The following is a 23,553-nucleotide window of genomic DNA, read 5'->3' on the forward strand; positions in this document are numbered from 1 at the left end:
TACATTCCAAAGTATATTCTAGGAAGTGCAGAAGGTCACTCCCAAATCTGTTTCCATTGTTGCAAGACCTCATCCATAATGCATTTTGCATTCAAAGACAAGGCCAGTGATTACATGACTGCCTGAATTCAAGTAGATCCACACAGATCTCACTGAAGGCCTCCACCTAGTAAGCAGGAGTTGGCAGAAAATCAGCGTTCCATGCGAGATGCAAATGATAGCATTTTGCCCAATGCATATGACCCTTTCTGCTTTAAAATGTTTTAAGAGGGTCCATGTGGTTTAGGAGGGATCCATAGTGTTGTACGTTATAAATGAGGAATATTTTATTAGGTTAACTACTAAATTTAAGAAAAATGAAAACGGTTGTGAATGAATGGGATTTCACCCTAGAATGGGTGAGAACTTGGAATATAAATCCCACAGACTCAGACAGCACTAGATTGGACTCATCATGTTGCTATTATCTTTATCATGTCAGCCGCTTGTCTCGGGAGGATAGTCAGCAGTAACGTGCTCGCCTGAGGTTCAATCCTCGGGTCCACGCTTAGAAACCTATGGGTATTAAGCGCGTTATAAATAAGCCATCATATCATATCTTTAATATTCAAATCCAGAGTCCAACATGTGGTAAATCAGAGAAAGCAGTTATCATGCACAGGAACAAGATAATGCAGACCACATCCACATTAGGAACATACATCGAAAGCCACCTAAACACCACATCTTTATATATAAAGTGGAATATATGTGTGTATGTTTGTCCGGCTGTACGAATCCACAACATTGAACCCACTGCTATCAAATTTTACATTGATTCCTCATTTGTCTGGGGCAAGATTGTCGTCTATGTCTGGATGCATAAAATTCACTCCATAGACATCCTCATTTACTGATGCTCATCCCGATTCACTACAGTAGGAACTAGAAGGAGGCAACATTTGGAAAAGTGTCTGAAGCAAAATGTTCGATGTGTTGGTTATTCCCTTGAAATGTATTACTACTGTATACAGTTCGAAATCATTGAAACATGCCACATAAAAAAGGATCACTTGGAAAAGCTCCATCTGATGCAAAGCGAGAATCAATAACAAGAGTTTCAGAAACACAGCAACAAAAAACAGCACAACTTGCTAGCCAGAGGACAAGAGCAACTTTCTCCAGAGCACATGAGATGCCAGAGCAAACTGAAGCAAGAATTGCAGACAAGAGGACAAGAGCAACATCCTCCAAGACACATGAGACACCACTCAATCAGGACACGGGAAACGCTGGGTACCCAGCTAGTAGTCTATAAACTAGATTGTGCAAGTCTACATTTGCATCATTTCATGATTGCACCATCGAACACTAAATCAGTGAAGGTCAATTCCACATGCAATAGCTGGTATACCACCCGCCAAAAATAGTTACTGAAAGAGTGGAGAGGAACTTCTAGGAAAATCCAGACTACACCAACAGGCACGCACGGAATATAAATCAATTTTTACTGTTAAAAAACACCAACATTCTCAGAAAACTCTTCAAAAAGTTGGGCAAAAATGAGTAATCTTGCATTTCATCTGTCACAGTTGCATCACAAGTGCAATCAACTACAATACGTTTTCTTTTAAACAAAACTGTATATGCAAGTGTGGATATTACCAAAAGCATTAATGGCAGCATCCATCCCAAAGATACATCTAATGCCACCCATACAGCACCCGAGCATGGGCACCCAGTTAGAAATTTTATGTCACACCACTCACAAAAGTAAAAATCATAGAGCCTGGGTTAAACCCCTTATATAAAAAAAAAAGCTCACGAAACGCTCACTAATTAGAGATACAGTAGAAACGTCCAATTTCTTTTCAAGATCCTTGACAAGGGTCAAGACTGAAAAGGACATTGAGCAAAATCAACACCTCAGACTTTTCTTTTGCCCGTTTCTGACTAGATAGGTGGAAGAAAACTCGTCCCTACTGGATGTTAGCGAAAACTTATTGTAGATTTTGGACCATAGCAGGACAGGCTTCCTTAAACTACCCAATTATGATTTTTGAGTTTTAGCTTACTAGCAGCTAACACCTAAAAACTAGTCTGCCATAATTTCCATTAGTACCCGTCGAGGGTCGCATCAGAATAAAACAATCTGAATGGCCCTTGCCAGGGCTTTGCCCGATGCAGAATCCCTCGCCTTCATATCCCTGGTGAGGAGGTGTGACGGCCCCTCAGCCGATGAGGAGGCTCTGAATGGGGTAATCCCCGCTCCGAGCCACCAAACAGCTGGAAGCTGCCATCCTCCCCCTGCCGGGGATTCAGGCAAGTGTTTTATGCCCCCTGCACACCCTCCACACCCAAATAATCCCACCCTCGCCCTCCTAACTCCACTTACCTTCTTTTTGCTCCATTTGAGAGCAAATGCGCTGGGAACACTTCTGTCACCAGCGCATCTGCTCCAGATGGCCGCCCAGTGGCCATTTAAAAAAAAATATATATATATTTATATATATTGTTTCAAAACACTGCAGCATTTTGGAACAGACAAATAATGCTATTACCCCAGTCTTGCGGGTGTCGCTTCTCCCAGGCCTGTAACTATGGGCCCCGGGGCATTACCTGACTCAGTAATGCCCCGGCGGCTCGGGGATTATTGCTTAAATAAATACAAATGTTTTCAGGGTACCTGTTTCATAAATGTAGGGGCAGAATCAATTCTCATGGCCACCAACGTCAAATTGGTGTCACCTTTCAGGTTCCAGATAAGGCTTCCGGTCTGGACAGCATAACAAAATTTAACGACCTGGCAAATCAGTCAATGCCAGTGGTGCAAAGCACCCATGATGTTCTCCAACACAGACTATAATTTCCACTCTTCTTATGAAAGGGAGCTGCGTGACTTATGGAAATCAAAATGAGATCCCTGACCAACCCTGGTGGGAAAATAACTTTAGTAATGAGTGATTTAGCAACATTGTGAGGGATTGCTTTTCATAGGGGGGATGGGATGTTTTCACTGCCTCAAACTTCTTTCTATGTTTATTCTACTTTAAAAAGGCAATCCAAAATAAAGAGCACTACATGCCACTGAGAACAGCTTAATCGGTTTTGTCCCAACTGAAGAAAATGTATTCTCTGACTATATTGATTCCCTTGAACAGAAAGGCAGTTTGTTTTTGCATGAGTAATACCGAAGCAGAACATGAACATCCATGTGAACTAAAGGCTTAACAAGTTTTGCTTCATGTAGGCAGTTCTCCAGTAAAACCTGAACAAAGCATGCATCTACAACTAGATTAAAGCATGCACCAAGTTGATGGGAAAACCAATCTCAAGTCACTTTCACTTCATTTTAAGAGAACAATAATGTTTAACTGTTGGTATATAAAATATATATTTTTTACAAATAGAAAATAAACTTACTTATCACCAACAGATGAAATCAAGAAGCTCCAATAAAAACCACTTTGATGTTACATTCAGATCCAACGTAAGAATAAAGGAAAGGGCACACTCAAGAACATTGTATAGACATCATTTGGAGGACTATGAATAGCTCAGTGAGCGGAAGTACCAAACAAAAGCCTTTAAATCATCAAGTCCTGAACTCAAGTGGTCATTCAAAAATATAGTCTGTTGAATTCCTGATGTTTTATTACTATGGATTGCCAAACAATAAAAAAGAGGCTTTCCCTTACCATTAACAATAAGGCGTGCACGAATGGAGTATGAAGAGCCAAAATAATTGGTCATAATGCACTGGTAGCGCCCCTCATGGTGAGAGCTGACATTCCTTAAGTGCAGGATGGTGGTATACTGCGTCACATCCCCATCCTTTGACCGTACATCGGCAAAGTTTTCCATCTCAGATGTATGCAGGATTTCATTATCTTTCTTCCAGGCAAAAGTCATCGGGGATCCGCTACTGCTTTCTGCTGAACATGTCAAACTAATGTCTTTACCTTGAACTGCCATGGTATTTTCTGGCTGGACGGTAATTTGAGGCTTTGGAAAATCATCTAGAAAAGAAATATGTACAAGAGTAATTATTTGTATGACTATTCATACAACCACGTGTGAGAAACATACGTATTTCAAGCTGCCCGCTAAAAAGGCTACTTCATTTATGGTTAATTTAAGGAAAGCTACCCCAATTTACATAAAAATAAAGGACATTATAGGCCTGATTCTCAAAGAACTTGCAGTGGTGGGCTGCAGCTGCTAGAAAAGGCCCACTTCTCATGTTAAGGGCCTGAGTGAAGCGAGGCAGTGTTACAAGCAGGTTTGGATCATCGCCGCAGGTTATAACGCCATTGACACCAGTCAACCCAAGGAATGGGTGCTAAAAGAGTTTCTTTTTTTTTTTTTAACTATACAAACAAAAAGGAAAGCTTAACTGAAGATTCAGGGAAACAGTACAGCACTTCGGCTGCTCAGAACATGGGTTTCCGCTAGTGAAAAACAGTGCACATTCAGACATTTCCAACTGGCAGTTTATTGAACAGTAGGATTGTTACTTTGATCATAAAGAAGGCTCATAAGGAGGGATAAAGATAACAGATGCAGTCCCAAGATATTGTAAAGACACCCTAGGAGGTGTTTATCTGAAAGGAACGGAAGCAAACTAGTGGATGAAATGGTAGCATGAAGTTAAAACCAGGAAACATTCATGATAGGCAAGTAATTTATTCTCCTAAGGACTCCTTCATCCCACTAATGTTTGATAGACTCCCCAAGCAGTACAATGACCTGGAGGAGGGTGGGTAGCAAAGACACCACTTAAACCAGAAAACTGAAGGAAAGCTTTGCCAAAACGAGCACCCTGTCCAAGCAGTAATGCTTAGCAAACATTCACAATGAAGCCCACGTAACTTGGGCAGAAACAGAATGAACATAAAGGGCCTAGTACCTTACAGGTGATGTGCATATGGGATTCTCTCAGGAAGAGGAGGCTGGGGATATTTCAAGGGGGCCAATGGGGAAATGAGAGGCATTTTTAAAAGATCTAATACGTGGATCTTCACGTCCAAGTAGAGCAAAGGTGGGGAAGGAGGAGGATATGTAGGATGGCAGGGATGGAGAGTGAGGAATGGAGGATCGCAGAGTTTGTGTGGCAGAATAGAGAGAAATCCAGGTCGCTAGGTAATGGTGGGTGGAGCAAGATTGATCGATTTGTAGTCCATGAGTAGACAGACTAGGGTAAGTATCCAGAGGTGGTGGGGCGGGGAGAGGGAATCCTGGTAGGTTGCGAAGGGTAAAGTTAACAACTTTGTTAAAAGAAGAGAAGGGGTAGAGAAGACCAAGTAGGAGGCTTAGATCATAGTCTAATTTACTGAGGATGAGAGTAGTGATCAGGCATTTTTATTGAGTGGAGTGTGAGGTAGGGATAGATTTTCTTTAACTTGCCATAGTAAATTAATGAAGTCCAACGTCATTATCAAAGTGAACCCCAATGTTACAAGCATTAGGGAAGGGAGTGAGTATGTTTCGGGTGGAAGGAGTTAGGATAATTGAGTGAGGTTGGCAATGGAGGGATTGAGAAAGAGGACTTCTGTTTTGGGTGAGTTAAGTATCAGGCATGGTAAAGCAATCTTGTGATTAAACGCAGAGGGGCAGATGCATTCAGAGTGTGCAGGGTTGAATGAGGGACAATAGAAACAGACCCACAGTGGGGTTGGGGGCAGTGGAAGCAGAGGAATGACAGGACCTTACCCAGGGAGGAGGTAAAGAGTGATAGAGACGACCCATGACCGGAACCTGGGGGACTTCAATGCCACCTCCCCGACACCTCTCAGTATGAGATTCAGAAGATGGAAAAGAAGTACTGAGGTTAATGGCCCCACAGTGTCGCTGAGCAGAGTAGAAGATTAGTGGGTGATGCAGAAGAGAAGTGGAATGGTGAAGGGTGTAGGACAGAAGGTAGGGATAAGAGGATGGGCAGTGTGTCACAGATTGTAATTCTGGAGGAGAAGAACAAATTACTTACCTCTCTGTAATGTACTTTCTGATGGCTGTTCCTCCCACGGATTCATCTTTGCTAACCATCTCCCAGCACAGCTTCTCTTCGGAAACCTTTCTGCCGCCAGGGGGCACAGTGCAGGTCTGTCTGCTCCGTCTGAAGCCCCTACATGCCTCACACCGGATATGACCATATGACAGGGCGGTCCCATTCATACCACTTGTTCTCAGGAGACAGCGCCAGTTTGGGTCCACAATTACCTTCATCTCTTCAGACTGGAAGAGAAAGTGGTGCCCAGAACTGCTGTACATAACCATCTGCCCTCCCTGGCTTCTGGCGGGAACTAAAAGAGCAGGTCAAAGTCCCACACGACTGTCACGGCACCGCCCGGAGCTCCCTAATGAGAGAACCCCTGGAGTTGCACTGCCTGTTCACACTTAATGGTAAGAAATCCACAGCGAAGTACCCCAAAGGAAGAAAATCTCCCCCAGAACTTCTTTCTTGACTGAACTGCTTGTAGGAGATTGACGACTGCCTGCTCTATGCATCTGCCAGCATGTTCTCCCTGCCGGCCAGATGGGCCACAGGCAGAGATACGCTGTTCTCCAGAGCCATGAACCACAATTGCATTGCTTCTCTGCATAGAGGCAAGAAGTCCACACAACCCAGCTTGTTGAGGTAATGCATGGCTACAGCGTTGTCTGTCAGGACCAACATCGTCCTACCCTTCACAGAAAGGAGAAAAGTGACCAGAACTGCCTGTTTGCACTCAGCTCCAGCAGACAGATGTGCCTGCGGCACTCTGACGGGGACCAGTGTCCACTCACCTTAAGGTCTTGGAGAGAAGTGCCCCAGCTTTTCAGGCACGTATCCATGACTAGTCACCTGTGGCCAAGTTGATAAAATTACCCTTTCAGGAGGTTGTCTTTCAAGGACCACCACTGCAGGTCTTGGGACATCTCTCTGAGACCAAAAGAAGGTCCGATGTTCGTCTGAAACCTGACCACTGTGAGCTCAGAAGCCACTGCAGCACCCTCATGCATAGTCGGGTCACTGGCAGAACAAGGATGCAGGATGCCCTAAGACCCAGCAAGCACATAAAAGCAGAGGCTGGAACTCGTGTGAGAATCCCTAGCCCAGGTGAAAATCTAAGACCGCTCCAATAAATAAGAGGGTCTGGCACAGCAAAACACGAGACTTCTTGAAGCCCAAGCTGTGCAGCAGTCCGCATGTCTGGTGCAGGTGTGCCTACGCTATGTCTGGGGAGCAGGCTTTGACAAGTCAGTTGTCCAGATAGGGAAAACATGAACGCCCTTTGTTCTGAGGCGAGCTGCCATCACTGCTAGTAGCTTGGTGAACATCCTGGGTGCCAGAGTGTCCGAAAGGTAGGATCTGGAACTGGTAGTGACAGTTCCCCACTTTGAATCTCAGGTGATTACTGTGCTTCATGGAAGTAAGCATGCTGGAGATCCAGGGAGACTAGCCAGGGCCTGGAGGATCTTGAAAGTGTCCTTTTGCAAGCACAGCGTCAAAAGCCGCAGATCCAGGATAGGTCTCAGACTGCTGTCCTTTAGCACCAGAAAGAAAATACCAACCCCTGCCTCGTTCTGAGCAGGGTACCAGTTCTATGGCCCCTTTTGCCAGAAGCTGACAGACCTCTTTAAGCAAGAGAGTATCCAGAGGCAAAGTTTGGTGGCTTGGGGGATTGTTTGGAGGGCGAATGGCAAAAGGGAGGTAGTACCCCTGCTGTATGACCTGAGAGGTCCAGGCCTCTAAGGTGGTATCTTTCCATTCCTCTCCAAAACGGGAAATGCTGCCTCCAACAGGGGACTGATGGAAGAAGTCCACTTCAGAAAGGCTTCGCACCAGGGGCTGCAGAAAGCACAGTGAAGATGGAGGCGCCTCCTCGGGGTGCACCCTGGCTACTACCCATGTAGAGACAATTCTGCCCTTGGTTGACCAATGGGGCATGGCCTCTACCTCTTACGGCATAAGTGGCAGAGGGTGAAACCCCCCTCCTGGTGCACTCAGAACTCGCACAACGCTGTTGATGGACTGCCAGCCCCAGCGACTTAGCAGTGGATTTAGGGGCTTGCAACTTCTGTAAGGACTCATCAGCCTTGGTGCCGAATAAGTTAAATCCATCAACGGGCATGTACACACGCTTCTTTTGGATGTCAGTAGCAAACCCAGACTTCCTCAGCCAAGAGGTTCTGTGCAAGACTGAGCTTGTGACAATCATGCTTGCTATGCAGTCTGCATTATCCAGACCAGATTGCAGTTTAGTAACTGAAAGAAGGTTTCCTTGCCGTCATAGATACGGACCTCAAAGCCCTCACACATCTCCCCCTCAAGAATGTGCTTCATTGCCTCCACCATGACTGAACAAAGGCCAAATGAGAACTTGGCCAGAGCACAAGAGGAGTATATATGCCACAGACCAAAGCGGTGAAAAACGGTTATCTAGTGATTAACGAAAACATTTCAAAGAATGATTTTATACCAAAACAATAACGAAAAAATATCGATTTTTAAAAAATAATATATATATATATATGGGGGAGGGGTAAAGGGTTAAAATGGCTGGGGAGGGGGTTGCAGTGGGGGTAAAGGCATAGGGAAACCTGAGGCTTGTATATTATTTTATTTATTTTTATAACGCAGACCAAACCAATGTTAATTGTTTCATTATAAAATATTGCGCTGAAAATGATTTCAGAAAAATCACACATAGAACCATAAAAAACGTCCTGCCCCATGTACCCAGTTTCTTGCTTTCCCTTTGGGCACAGATGGCAACATGGTTTTAAGGTTTTCCAGAGCTTATCGGCAAGCAAGGGCAGCAAGGAACATAGGGTCCGAGGGTGCCAGCCTGTGCTTCTTTGCCAGGTAACGGGTCACTGTGATAACATGAGCCAGCTTGGCACATGGTTCCCGCACTGGCCTCTACTGCCTGAATGAAAGGCAATAGTGTCTTTCTTTGGACGCTCGTCCAGGATGTCAGTTAGCTGAAACTGCACCCTCGGACGTGAAGGGGCAGACATCCCTGAGGTGTCGACCACCTTCGCGGCCTGTAGTTTGTCTGGGATGGGAGCAAAGGGCATGTCCACCACACATGGTTGTGTCCAGGCCACTTGCCTCCTGCAAAATCAGCCACAAGGTCCACCAAGTCCCCTCGTTCCCCATAAAACTCATTCTGAAAGTCCCAGACTTCCCTAGGGTGCAACAGGAGCTCCAGCCGGAAAGGGACTGGGCCCCCCCTCCTCATCATCATAAATGTCCACCATATGAGAACATCTCTTGCGGTCGGCGCAGAGAAAGAGGGACCCGAGGTCAGAAGGCAGACTCTTGGAGATGAAAGGGTGTGACCTTTAGACCTGATCTTGTCATGTCTGCTTGCGGCTTCCCTGCCGGCTCATCCAAGCAGGGTGAGATCCGTTGGCTTGACCAAAGCATTCTTTGTTGGGGGCCGCTGGCACCAATGCCGTGGCTGCTGGCGCCAGCAGGGGTGGGGCGAAGCCACCGGCACCGTGGCAAAGATATCAAGCATCTTCATCCTGAATGCTTGATATCTTTGCCACATTCCCCAGGAGTAGAGGGCCAAGTAGGAAAAGGTACCCGGAGAGCTTCTTCCTCTGGGACGTCCTTGAAGTGGTTGCCCCTCTTCTTCAAAGTGTGATGCTGTGAAGAACGGCAAGTGTTTTTTCATCTCATCCTTTCCGACTGGAAACCATTCCTCAGTGCTACGGTCCACAACCAGCGACCTCAGATGGAATAGATTATCACCTCTCCTTGTGGAGGAAGGTGTAAGGTTTTGCCTCTTTTACTCAAAGCGCCTTCAGGTGCAATGATTTGCACAATGCGCAGTCTTGCGTGTCGTGGTCTTCCCCACGATGTTAAAGGCAAATGCAGTGTAGGTTGAAACTGACATTTGGTACCTGCAGTCCACACAGGATTTGAGACTCAGGGACTTTGTCACATTCGGCGATGTGCCGAATACGAAGAACAGAAGCTAAAGATTTGAGAAAATGAAATAAAGTTTAACCTCAGTGTTTATAAAGCAAGCAGAGTGTGCAGTAAAAAGGAACTGGGATCACGGGGCATAGTGCCTCTATATATTCTAGCCCCAACGTCATGTCCGGCATGGGTGCATAAAGATGTTGGACAGAGCTGACGCATAGCTGCGTTGTGCCCCGGGCGGTGGTAAAGTTTATGAAGAAAAGCTGCGCTGGGATATGGATATCAAAGATGAGGAAGGAGTCTATTAGAAATAGGATGAAAAGGCCTCATAGAGAAAGGATGATAGAGTTCACCTGGGCGAATGGGGACATATGGCTTGGAGGTTAACTGAATTGATGTTTGCAGGGGAGACATTAGCCAGTTAATTTAGCACAGCTGACAGTGTTAAAGGCAAGGGCAATTCTTGTAGGTATTGTAAAGAGCAAGGGAGCAACAAAAGTGGAGGTGAACAAAGGTTGAGACACATGGTTGTATTCAGCTTTTGGATGGCTAGAGATATCCATGGTTGAGGGACACGCAGTGAGTAGTATAGTGCTTGGCAAGTATATTCCAAAACCCTGCTTTGGAAAGTTCGATGTACTGGGTAAGCAGGAGAGAGGATTCAACTTGAGGACTTGACTTAGTCCAGATGTGATACCCTAGAGTAGGTTTTACCTGAATCGTGTTGATAGATGGAGGGCGAAGGAGGAATATAGATATTGAAGAAGTAGTCAAAGAGATGGGTCAATGGAAAAAGCACAGGAGTTAAGAGGATGATGCAATCAAAGGAGTTTCTATGGATATGAGATGGGAGGTTGTGTAGATTGACCAGGGAGTGGATGGACAGAGTGGGATGAAGCAGTGTTTGGTGGCCCTTGTTAATGTTGAATCACTCGAGATCTCCCATTATAACTAAGGAGACCGCAGGTGGGATAGATTCAAGTAGTAAGTCTAAATCACAGAAGAGGTCGAGGGTACCAGGAGTGCGATAGATCAGGATGGTAGTAGGAGGAGTCAGACACAGAAGTTAGAAACAGGTGTGTTCATAGGAGAAGAGGGTAAAGTCAGGGGAAGGCACAGAAAAGCGTGCCGTTGGCGATTATAATACTAAAAAGGGAGACCTAGGTGTCAGCGACAGCCAACAAAGCGAGTTTGGGGTGATGGGTATTGAAGTGTACCCTGAGGAAGGATGTTGTGTTGCAGATGGACTGAATTCCAGAGACCCAGAGTGAGAGGGAAGTGGACAGGCAGCTGTTTATAGGGAGGATTGGGAGAGGCAGGAGGATGGAGCATGGGTTAGATAGAGGGAGTGGTGGAACAGAACATGGGTGTAGGTTAATGCCTTAAAAGAGGGATTTCAGAACTGGAGACATACGCTAGATAGGTGCACAATGGAGAGAGGAACAGTTTGATGGAGAGGGGGAGGGCGAGTGAATGGATCAGCTGGAGTGGTGAGAGGGGGTGGTTACCTTATAGTTTAGTCTAAGGGTTAGTAGGGGCAAATAACAGTATGTGCATTAGGCAGGCCATACTCGCACTATGGTTAAGTCTGTGATTAGAGGTGACCTAGGAAGCTTGGTGGAAAGAGGTAGTGATGAGACGGGTAGGGTTGAGGCTAGGACAAGGAAAAGGTGGCACTAGGGCCAAACAGACCTTGTACTTCGATGGAGAGCTCTGATGTGGACACAAATCGATGGGATGCCTACTGACTAGGGATTTATTAGAGCCAGGGGGGTGGGGGGGCAGAGGGACAAATGACGTGCCTCAAACAGAGAGCTTGCTTGCTTTCAGAATGACGTCTCTTTGTCACAAGGCCAGGTAGACTGGGGGGACCTTGCTAGGCTCCAGTACCAAGAGAGGCTAAGCTTCAGTTGAAGAAAAAGTAACCTTGATGCGTGCAACTAAAAAGGCCCTTTTATGTAGCACTTGAACAACAATCTTGCTGTAAAAAAGGAGGCTTTTATTAAGTAACTGAATGGAAGAATGGAAAGCTGAATCTCCCTGACAAGATATGAGCCTGATGATGTTACTTCGATATTTATATCAAGTGCACTGAAGCAACCATTGCCTACAAGGTGAATTATATTTTGGGTGTTTGAGGGGGTGTTGGAACATTCCCTCCATCGCTGTTAAACTGCCACTGCAGAGACCCTCTTGGGGAAGGAAGGAATGTATTTGCCTTGGGCACTATACACTTGCCCTGCTGACTAGATACACTAGTGCCCTCAGCAGCAGGTTCTACAGGTGTTGATCAGGAGTGAGAGTGTCCGGGCCATCATGGATTTCCTCCCAGGGGGCCCATGTGTTGCTATGTTGCTGCACCTGGTTTGGGCCAGTCCTGGCCCGCTTCCCTGGCTGTGTCTGTCACAAATGTCTGCCACAAACTTAACCCATATGTTGAAAGGCTGTGCCGGCCCCTTCATAAAGGCCCATCACTAGGCCCTCCTTCGCCTGCCTGCCTCCACTCCATCTTACATCCATGGACTGCCACCCTCACAGCTGTGCCTCTGTGCCACGAGGATGCACACAAAGAGCCTCTTTCAGGTAAAACAACGGGTATTGCAGGTAAGCCGCGTGGGGCTTGGTGTGTCTGCTATTTAGGGAGCATTTGTATTACAACTTCTCTTTCTTGCACAAGCTTGATACAAATTCAGTGAGGGCCTGCTGTCCTTGACAATTGTGCATTGGTTGAAAAATTGTTCAGCTGCGTTTTTCGTTTAAATCCATTTTTGGGCACCCATTTAAAGATTGCCGACTCCATCTGGCCTCCCACAGCCAGCACCACAGCGGATCCTATTGGCTAGCCTGGGCAACTAATAGCCTATCGGAAGCCCGCGCCCTCACAAAGGCCCACTACTAAGGCCCCTGTCTGAACCTGTTCAGAGCTGGAAGGGTCCCCCCCTTTACTCTATCCCTCACCACCGCACATCATGCCGACCACCCACCTCAAGGGAAAGCCTCCAAGCATTCCGCTTGCTACCCCTCGAACTGATGCCTCTTGAACTTTGTCACCAAGAATACCTGGGAGTCATGCCCTGATCAATTCTATGATATTCTACTATCTCACACAGCTGCTGAACCTTGGCGTGCCTATGCCATTCCTCTGTCCAATTCCTCACTCTATCCCTCTCTTTAATGCATTTCTGTGCTTCTCTGGGTAATTCAAATCCTGATGTGTTCGTAACAACACACACCCATTCTGGGACTCACTGTTTCTACTACATCTGTTGCTTTGCTTTCTTGGCTACTAGGCTGCCTGGTCAGTTTGGGTTCGTGCTGGGCAGTCCATCTATTTTCCTTCCTTATCTCTCCACCACCACCATGGCACTCACCATATCCCCAATCTATTCTAACTGCTATACTATCAACTATCCTCCCTCTCTCACAAAGCCTGGAAGGAAAAAAAATAAAATAAAAAAAGAACGACATCCTGACCACTAATCCTGGCCTTCACATGGCAGACCCCTATGTCAGCGCAACTTCCAGACATATTGTCACCGATACCCTGTTCTCTGTACCCTCCCCAGATCTTTGGACTCATCACCACTCTCTCTCCTGTCACATCTTCACCTATTAATGGTGGCACTAGATGGGAAGTACTCTTGGCGTGCTTATCATCCAGGTGTATCATAAATGTCTACTACAAAGGCACCATCATGGCCCAGGGTGGTGGTCCTCCTCCTGGTCCTCGTGGTGGTCCTCCTCCTGGTCCTCCTGGTGGTCCTCCTCCTCCTCCTGGCCCTCCTCCTCCTCCTCTAGCGCTTGCTGTCTCATCTACTTCCTTCTCACACCTGCCCCCTTTGTTCCTCTCTCTCTGCCCCCCCCCCTTGCTGACTGGTGTACCACACCCTTGTAGAACTCCAAAAACCTTCAAATACAGTGATCTGTTGCACCTAGATACACAATGTTCGCTAGGCCACTAAACACTAGGCCGACATCTGCCTCCTCATTCAAGACAGTGACCCTGATAGCCTCACTCTGACAGAGACGTGGTTCAATGCCAGCTCAGTCACTGCTTTGGACTCCCTTCTCCCTGCTGGCTGCAAGATCATCTCCAAACCTCGCCCTAACCGTGCTGGCATTGCCCATATCTTCCTCGAGTGGGTTCCTTCTTCCCTCATACCCAGTCATCCTTCGAGAGACTGGTCTGCAAGCTGGTCATATCTCCCACTCCCTTCCTGACCATTTCCACCATCTACAGGCCACCTGGCTCCATCAACTTGGTCCTCCCTCTGAATGGCCAGATTTAATCTCCCGTCTCCTCAAATCTACCTCTAAACTCCTTCTCCTGGGTGACTTCAACATTCACCTTGACTCCTCAATCACAGCATCAACTCTGACCTCTGCACCTCGCTCTCCCTTCTCCCCTCTGGTCCCACCCACTCGGCTGTACACACTCTTGATGCCTTGATCCACACTGATGTCTCTGCCCCACTCACCAAACCACTCTCCTGGTCAGACCACTCCCTCCTCTCCCCTTCCTCAGCATCTAACCGCACCTCTTCCAGTACTGCCAAGCTTGTTCACGGACATCCGACAAATGAAACGAATGTCAGCTGCTGCCTTCACATCCACCTTCATCCCTCCTTCTCCCTCCACTGCAGATTCTACCTCTGACTGTTCTTCGTAGCGTCCATCTTGCCATCACCAACACTCTCGACATTCTTACCCCAGTGATGGGGATCCTCCTGAAAGATGCCTTCAAGCCTAACATCTGGTACGACTTTGAACTTGCACCCCTGAAATGCAAGTGCAGAGCTACCGAAAGGAAATGGCAGACCTCTGGCAAACTGGCCCGTCGCCTTCTCCAAAAGCAATACTGGCTATTCGCTCCAAGAAAAGGGCCCACATTCAGGCTCACGTCTCTGGGACATCTAACAACATGGCTGAGCTCTTTAATGTCTCCAAGGAACTCGCCAACCCTTCCGCAGTCTCTACCTCACCCCTTGCCTCTCAGGCCCTCTGCAATGCATTGGCCTCACACTTCACTGCAAAAACTCAGGACATCCTGAGCACTCTCCTCCCTTTCCGCCTCCACTCCCCCATCCACCTGCCACCTATAGCCACCCATCCCGCCTCTCTCTCCTCATTCTCTTCTGTCACATCTGATGAGAGCACTAGGGTTTTCTGCTCTATGAACGTCTCCCCCCTGTTCTTCTAGAACCATTAAGGACAATACCGGCTCCCTTGCCCCCCACTTGCTGATTTCTGCAATCGCTCCTTTGGTACTGGGTCTTTCCCTTCTTCCCTCAAGCGCAATCTTGTGCGCGCCCACCAGAAAAAACTCTGCCAACGACTCGTCTGGCCAATTACTGCCCCATCTCTATCACTTATGTAGAGGAGCAGCTGCATTCTTCTGCCGGTAAACCCTGCCCCCCCCTACCTCCCATATGTTGGAGACCTGAGATTGTGCAGTGTTTGACACCAGAAGTTGTGCCAATACCGCAGCGTTTGTTTCAGATAAGATACCCATTGAGACAACCGTACAGAATGTATCCCCGAAGCTATGACAACCTAAAGGAGGAACTCCTTGAAGGACTATGAAAAAGAGCAAAGAAAGAAGCTAGTGATGTCACAAGAGAAATATACAATGTCCCGAGATCCTGGCTGAAGAGGATGTATGGATCCTACAATGACGAAGTAAAGAATCAAGTGAACTTTTGAATACGAAAAAGAACATACGTGCAAGAAGTGCAGCAGATAATCAACCGTTCAATAATTGTACAGATGCTGAAACGCAAGTAGACTAAGTCTTCATAGAAGCTGCCTATACGTAGTGAATAGAATTCCGGCAAAGTGGTAGTGTAATGTGTGACTAGTCTCAATGTATGTTGAGTAAAATATCGAGGAGCAATAGAAATTGTGAAGAGTTGAAAAAGTAACAATGAGTAAAGATAAAGTGTAGTAAAATGAATGGTGTCTATCAAAAGAATAGATAGGCCATTGAAACAAGAGGAATGAGCAGTGATTGATGATGCTTGCTTATATTTGATGTTTTAAAATGTTGGAAATTGTGATCTAAGTCAAGGTAAAATGTTTATTTAATGATCTGGTAAGTATTGACAGTCAATTGAGACTTGTCATTATGGGGGATACTCCTCTCATGCACCTATGCAGGACACTGCCAAACGCATGCCAAGCTCAAACAGTACATTGCATAATGGGTAATGGGGCATAGCAGATCAAATGTTCATACCGTGGTCACAAGCAGGATCGTTGTCAAAAGCGGTATTGCAACATGATCACATACCTGCACGCTGCGTACACATGAAAGAAATTTGAAAAATATTAGCAATTTTAGAACTTGTATCCAGAGGAAAGAGAAGACCTACCACCTGAGGAGTGGAGGCTTAATCAGCATAAGGAGGAAGGCGTTGAGCCCTCAGCTCCCCTTACCTTGCCTGAAGCAAAGAGCGCTGCTACGGAAAATGTAGGAGTGTATCCTTTAAAAGGAATTAAGAGCAGCGGCGGGGTACAGCAATCCGATATATGAACCCCCGCTTACTGTAGCAACAATAGTCCGGAAAAGAATAAAGAAAGGAAGATATTTTAAAATTCATACAACACAAGGAGGGATGCAGTGAGCGGTCGAATTTGTTGACAGAAATAGACAGACAGACAAGAATAAGGCTGATGAGATAGCGCTCGTACAAAACAAAGATTGGCTGACAGATACTAAAGATAGATGGAAAAAGTATTGAGGAAGTTGATGAAGGATGAGTAACAAGAGAAAATATTGAAAGAGGATAAGCAGAAAAAGAAAATTAGGGAGCGACGAGAACAGATCTCGGGAGGAGCATTGAAGAACGGGCAGAAGAACAAAGAAAGTATGACAATAGACAGAGCGACAGAAGAAAGAAAGGAGGAAGCAGCACACAGATTAAGGGCCAAAAGGTTACAGAGACGAAGCGAAGAGGAAAGAAGGGAAGCAGTAAGGAGAGAAGAACAAAGGCAAGAGGAAGAAAGAGTTGGAAGGGATGCAAGAAAGCGAAGGGAAGTAGATTAAGAAATAGAGCGAAAGAGGAGACAGCAAAGTTTGGATACTAGTCTTATCCGCAAGGAACAAATGAGGCAAGCCCAGAAATATGATGGGACAGAGTGGAAGAGATTCTTCCGATAAACAAAGTAACAGCAGTATCTAGAGTAGCGCTAGAAAAAGAAAGATTTGATGTGGAAAGCATTAGAGAAACAATCGATAAGGTCTATCAACAGTTAAGACAAGATAGTGAGTATGAAGCTCGAGGGAAGGATGATCAATCCGCAGTACCTCAATCATGAAGTAAGGAGAGAAACCTGTTCAGTGATGAACGTCGGGCATTGTGTTTGAGCAGAATGAACTTAGACAAGGGTGAGGGGGAGGGTAGTCACACTAGTTGGGGACTAGATATGACAGATGAGGAAAGAGTCTGGTCTTGGGGAAGAAGGAGGGAGTTTGTGTGCACCTGAAGTAAGCCCACAAATGGAAGGAAGAGAGATGGTCAGATCTGGAAAAACCTAAAGATAGAATGCCAGCTCCCATAGCATATCCTGAGCGTCCCCGAGGATGATCACATATTGAGAAGGGAAGAGTCTCCACCATATGTAAGCAGGTTAAGGTCATTACCTACAAGGAGATAGACAGGGACGATTATCCCTGCCATGGATAGACTAATAGTGGGATCTGACTATGGGATGGGGTTCTCACAGTTCCCCTTGTTAGAGCCGGGGGTAGCAAGACCGCAATACATTGCATGGCCACAGATGGACAAGGATAACTTAAAATGCAAGCTCCCTAGTTTGACTTCGGGGGCTAGGAAATGGATATACGAATTAGAGAAAATGACAGGAGGAAATACGCGGGACATAAAAGGTCTCCTGGCAGCCATTCTTGGAGAGAGGGCTGATAACTTATGGAGGAGAGCAGGATATTCAAGTGTGACTGCACAAAACAGCGCATGATGGAGTGCCGTTTAATAACTGTAGAGCAGACGTTTGGAGGGCTCTCAGGGCACAATATCCTGACACATCAGATATGAGTGCAATTATAACACGTAAAATGAAAGAAGATGAAGACTCTCTTGCTTACATTCAGGATATTCAGGAGAAAAGGCAACTTGAAACTCGTGATCCATGGGAAAAGAGTTGCATTATTTTACCACATTTTATGTCAGAGGTTGCCCGAGCCAGTACAGAGGCAGATGAAAATAAATTACAAGTTACTCACCGTAGTGACTAACTTACTCTTCGTCCCCTTTCCTCCATAATGCATGGGCATCCCTTCCTAGGGACGGGAGACAGAACCTTTTTCACCAGAAAAAAACCTCCTTCCCCTTTAAATTTAGAGCCACGCAGGGGTGCGGCCCTGGGAGCATGAGCTGCCCCGACTCCGCCCACCGGCGCCACACCTCAGTCCCCATTGACACGTCAACAATATTTAACATTGCCTAATGACACCAGTATTATTAGGGGGGTGGGGGATGTATGGTGGGACGTATGGAGGAAAGGGGATGAAGGACTAAGAGTACCTTAGTCATTACGGTGAGTAACTTGTAATTACTCTTACGTCCGTCCTCTTTCCTCCATACTGCATGGGCGATTACAACTGAATGTAGTCCTAGGGAGGAGAGGAGACCCTCCTTAAGCAAACAGCTTCCTTAGAACTGCCTGTCAGAAGGCCGCATCTGACCTTTGGCCGGCATCCAAACAGTAATGCATACAGAAATTTGAAGCAGTGGCCGCCATGCTTATGACCCGCCACGGGACCTGCCGCTGGAATGCGATGCCCGTGGCCTTGGCTCAGACAGCATGTGTGCATGTTAGCTGGCAGTGGCTTGTGCTGCCCCTCGTAGGCCTCCCTGTTGGCCACCACCATCCACTGTGCAATAGAAGCCTTGGATGCCAGATACCTGGGCCTGGATCCCCCCCAGAGGTAACAAAAAGTGCGTCCAACTTGCGTAGCCCTTGGTCCTGTCCTGATAAAATTTCAGAGCGCGTTTGACATCCAGACAGTGCAAGACTCTCTGAGCCTCTTCCTTGGGGTCAGCAGAAAACATAGGTAGGACTATTTCCTTGTTTAGATGGAAAGCAGATGGTACCTTAGGTCTAAACGCCGAGTGAGTCCGCAAGATCACCTTATCCCTGTGGAAAGTGGTATAGCGAGCAGAGGTGAGGCCCACCAACAAAGCTGTCTTAAGGGTGACCAGCCTGTTGTCCGTGGATGCCATTGGCTCGAAGGGTTTGTGCACCAAGCCACCCAACACCACATTGAGGTCACACAGGGTGTGGCCTCTTGATGGGCGGGTAGAGCCCGAACAAGCCCACCAGATGTTTGACCATCGGGTTGGCGGACGAGAAGACTTCCTCCTCCGAATTTCTGTAGGCCCCTATAGCTGCCAGATAGGTGCGACATGTGTCCACCTGCACGCCCGAGTGCACAGAGAAGGAGAGCATGTCATCCAGTGTGCACTTAAGGGGGGGGGGTGATCTCCTTAGAGTCTGCCTAATGACAGAACCTAGTCCATTTACTCTTGTATTGGCTCCTGGTAGCCTTGCTCCTGGCCCCCTGAATGATCTCTAGGTTAGCGTGAGAGAGGCTCAGGTGCCCGAGGGTGACTTGCTCAGGAACTACCCTGTGAGGGCTAATTTCTGTGGTGTGGTAAGCTAATGGCAAATAGATCCACCTGAGGATGCCCCCATTTGTTGAAGACCTCCTGCAGTACCTGGTTGTTCAATTGCCATTCGTAATTGCCCGCTCCCAGTCTGCTGAGCCTGTCCTCTTCCAAGTTGGCCTCCCCCGGGAGGTGGATGGCCGTGAGGTAGATGTTCTCCAGGGCCCATTCCTACATGCCGACCGCTAGGTTGCACAGCAGAGGGGACCTGGTACCCCCATGCTTGTTGACATAGTACATGCTGGTGGAGTGGTCGGTCTGGATAAGGACGGACTTTCCTACAATGAGAGGAAGGAAAGCTCTGAGGGCTGACCAGATGGCCCTGAGCTCCAGCCAGTTACTGCTCCTGTTGGGTCCAAACTCTGGACTGTGGCTGTCCAGAGAGGCCCCCACAGCCTTCCAGGTAGGAGTTTGTAGTGATGGTGACCTGCGGCACCGGAATGGCTTGCCCGTCCACAGGTTGCAGTCCTTGGACCACCATGAGAGCTCTTGGTGGAGACGAGGTGGTATGCTAATAAGCTCCGCTTGGGAGCCCCTCTCCCGATTCCATGAGGCTGCAAGTGCAGCTGTAACCTCCTCAACCTGAGTCTCGTGTGTGGCATGGCTAGGAGGACCGCTGCCATGATACCCAGTAAGTGTTGGTACCACCAGGCCGAGGTCACTGCTCTGGTAAGGAAGTGCGTAGTGGCTCTCTTGAGAGCTGTAATCTTGTCCTCTGAGGTAAAAACCCTCTCGGAGCTTGTATCCCAGATGAGGCCCAGGAAGGTGGGGCTCTGCATGGGCTGCAATTGGGACTTGAGGTTGATAGTAAACCACAGGTCGTGGAGCAAGTTCATAAGTGCGGAGGAAGTGTGGGTAACCCCCTCCTGAGATCTCGCCCTAATGAGCCAGTCATCATGGTGGCCCTGAGGAGGGCTGAAACCTCATTTATGAGTCTGGTAAATACCCTGGAGACTGAGATGAGGCCAAAGGGTAGCTAGCACCTTCTACTGGAAATGGCAGCCCATGATCCTGAAGAGCAGGATGGAGCGATGTGGTTGCCAAATCGGGACGTATAGAAAAGCGTCCTTCAGATACAGGGAGCACATCCAGTCTCCCTTGTCTAATGTCTCCGCAATGAGTGCTGGCGTAACTATCTTGAATTTCTGAAGAGGGAGGGAGAGGGTGGATAGGTCTAACAACTCTCAGGCCAGCCTCGTTCTTTTTTTGTACGGTGAAAATCTTGGAATAGAAGCCCAAACCTCTCTGGGAGGCTGGGACTTCTTCCACAGCCTGGCTCATGACGAGCAACTGGATCTCCGCCAACAGAGTTGCCGCCCCAATCTGTGGCAGTGGAGAAGAGCAAGGAGGAGGAGAAAGGACTGGTAGGCGATACCCCGAGGACACTACAGAGGATCCAGGGGTCCGTAAAATTCTGTGCATGTGAAAAAGCCTGCCCCCCACTGGAGACATGTGGACCCAAAGGAACACATCATGCTTTCTTTCCTTCTGAGGCTGCAGCTGGGTGGAGGGGGCATTGAAAGAAGCCCTTGGCTCCTCCCACCTTTTTGTTGTTTGCGCCGGTGCTGACTCTGTGAACGGTCAGGTTGTCTCGACCTCCGTACCTGGAAGCCCCAGAACTCGCCTAATGACCGCCCCCGGTCACAGCGTTGATGCGACTGGGTGTACGCCTTGAGCGTGGCCTTCGTTAAGATAAAGACTTTGCAGTTTGCGAGCGGCTCTTCTTTTTATATAATTCCTCGTTGGTGGTAGAGTGAAAGAGGTCGCTACCCTCGAATGGAAGGTCCAATATGCGTTCCTGGACATCAGGGTTAAATTTAGTAGCCCGAAGAGAGGCCGTCCTTCTCATGTCCGTGGCAATGCAGATGGCCCGGCCAGAGGTATCGATGTGGGCCACAGTGGACTCCATGATCTCATGCACTATCAGGTTGGCTTCTCCTAGACCTGTTTTGAAGCGTGCCTGGCTCTGCACCAGAAGCCCTGGAAGGAAGTACGCTATTTCCCGCCAAAACCTCTGGTTAGCAGCTGCCAGCATGGCATCCGCATTGGATTGACGCAGGTGCAGCGAGGTGTTGGGAGTACAGCTTCTTGCTGTACTCCTCCAAGATCTTCTCCTTACCTAGCAGCGCAGAGGACGAGGTGGCAGAGGATGACTGAGGCTTATGTTAAAGTGACGCCGCAGGGATCACCGAAGAGTGCGGTTGAAGGTGCGCGACAGCAAGAGTGGATCCCCCTCCATCTGTCTATACTTGGCATCAAGGCGCTGATTGACTGTTTGGGCCGAGTGGCTTGAGCCACCCCTTCTTGGCCAATGCAACAACGTCCTTCTGCATCGGGATACCAGTTTTGGTTGGGGGTCCTCGAGTGAGGCCTTCAGCTAACACCCCTCCCCTCCTCGGGCTGCTCGACCCCAGGTTGAGGAAGACCCAGATATTCAGCCAAACCTGCAAGCCGGTCGTGGAAGGCCTTTGCTGACAACATTGTGTCAGGGTCCACCTCCTCATCTGTTTCCACCAGAAGTGTCTGGCTGGTCCGGAGCGGGTGGAAGAGTGCAGGGCGCCGTATCCTGGGGTGTGGAGACCAGAGGAGGCTGCTGCTGAGGCTGGTGTGGAACCACCTGTACTCTGGGAGGCAAGGGAGCGGGATCAAAGGAGCCGGTAGGGGCAGCGGGGGCTGCGCTTTGGCCTGTGGTGGCAGAGCCATGGTAGAATGACTATGTGCGCCGGTGGAGTCTGCATCCTGCAGGATGGCCCCCATCTCGGGGGTTTGACTCAGCACCAGGAACCTTTCGAAGAGCCTGTCTTTGGAGGCAGAAGAGTTGGCAGGTGATATTGACGGAGTGGCTGGGGGCTGCTGGGGCCAGAACGCACCCTGTCTAGGTTGCAGGGGAAACCTGCCTTGCGCTGCTGATGGATAAACTGTAGGCCACGTATCTGGTTGACACCAGTCCCACCTTGAAACTCGTTCCCCCACCTGCTCTGTTCCTATGAATGGCATTGGACGAGCGGCCATGTTGTCTAGCACGGCGGCCATTTTGTTGAGCTGCGTGCCAAAATTGTGGTCCATGGCTCCCTGGGTGCGTCCTCCTCCAAGACTCTTGGTGGTGGAACATGAGGCCTACCCTGCACCTCTGGTGTAGGCCTGGAAGGCGTATTGCCCTCGCAGTGTCACCGGTAGTGCTGTGTGCAGGCGCCCCCTCGGACATTGAGCCGGTGCTAGGGAGTTGCCCCTCGGGTGTACACCCAGTAAAAGAACATTGTGGTCCCTCAGCACCAATTCCGGAAGGATCTGATGATCCCTCAGCCGTGAGTCCGGTAGCTAGACTAGCCTTGGTGCGTGTGCTGGTACAAGAACCCAAGAGGTTCCTCCAGCTCGGGCGTTTCCTCAGGAAGGAGTCGCCCTTAGAGGGTGCGATGGAAAATAGCTGTCCTTCCTTGGGCCTCGCACCTGTTCTTCAGTGCGAGTGGAGTCAGTGCGTCGCACGCGGTACAACCTTCCCAGCCGTGGTTGGGGTCAAGGCAGCGGAGGCAAAGAGCGTGTGGGTCGGATGTAGGAAAGAGCCCCCCGCAGGTTGGACATCTGCTGAAGCCTGCTGAAGTCGACATGCACCAGGGAGGAGCGTGATGCCGGAGGCCCAAGTACGCGAATGACAAAAAAAAAGACAAAAAGATAGAAGAATCCATTGAAGAGCGCCTGGTATTATATGGCAGAGCCAAATCCAGGAGCGCTGGTGAAATCGGCCTGTCCCCGTTGATACAGAAAAGGGGACTGAGGTGTGGCGCTGGTGGGAGGTGTCAGGGCAGCGGGCCTCTAAATTTAAAGGGCAAGAAGGATTTTTCTGGTGAAAAGGTTCTGTCTCCCATCCTTAGAAAGAGACGCCCATGCAGTATGGAGTAAAGGGGATGGGACGTAAGAGTACAAGTGGGGATGGACGCGAAGCTATGGGCTGAGGTACAGTTGACAATAGTG

At 48.2% G+C, this 23,553-nt stretch overlaps 1 protein-coding gene across 1 annotated transcript in view; it reads right to left on the minus strand.

Moving 5' to 3' along the window:
- Nucleotides 1-23,553, minus strand: part of LRIG1 (leucine rich repeats and immunoglobulin like domains 1) — a 661,002-nt gene that overhangs the window by 46,338 nt on the left and 591,111 nt on the right. Inside the window, exon 13 of the mRNA XM_069643785.1 lies at nt 3,678-3,998. Coding sequence (XP_069499886.1) covers nt 3,678-3,998 — 321 coding nt within the window. The remainder of the gene's footprint in view (nt 1-3,677; nt 3,999-23,553) is intronic.

The sequence above is a fragment of the Ambystoma mexicanum genome, chromosome 2p, assembly GCF_040938575.1.
Source record: "Ambystoma mexicanum isolate Mex_15411 chromosome 2p, UKY_AmexF1_1, whole genome shotgun sequence".
Classification (NCBI taxonomy): Eukaryota; Metazoa; Chordata; class Amphibia; order Caudata; family Ambystomatidae; genus Ambystoma; species Ambystoma mexicanum.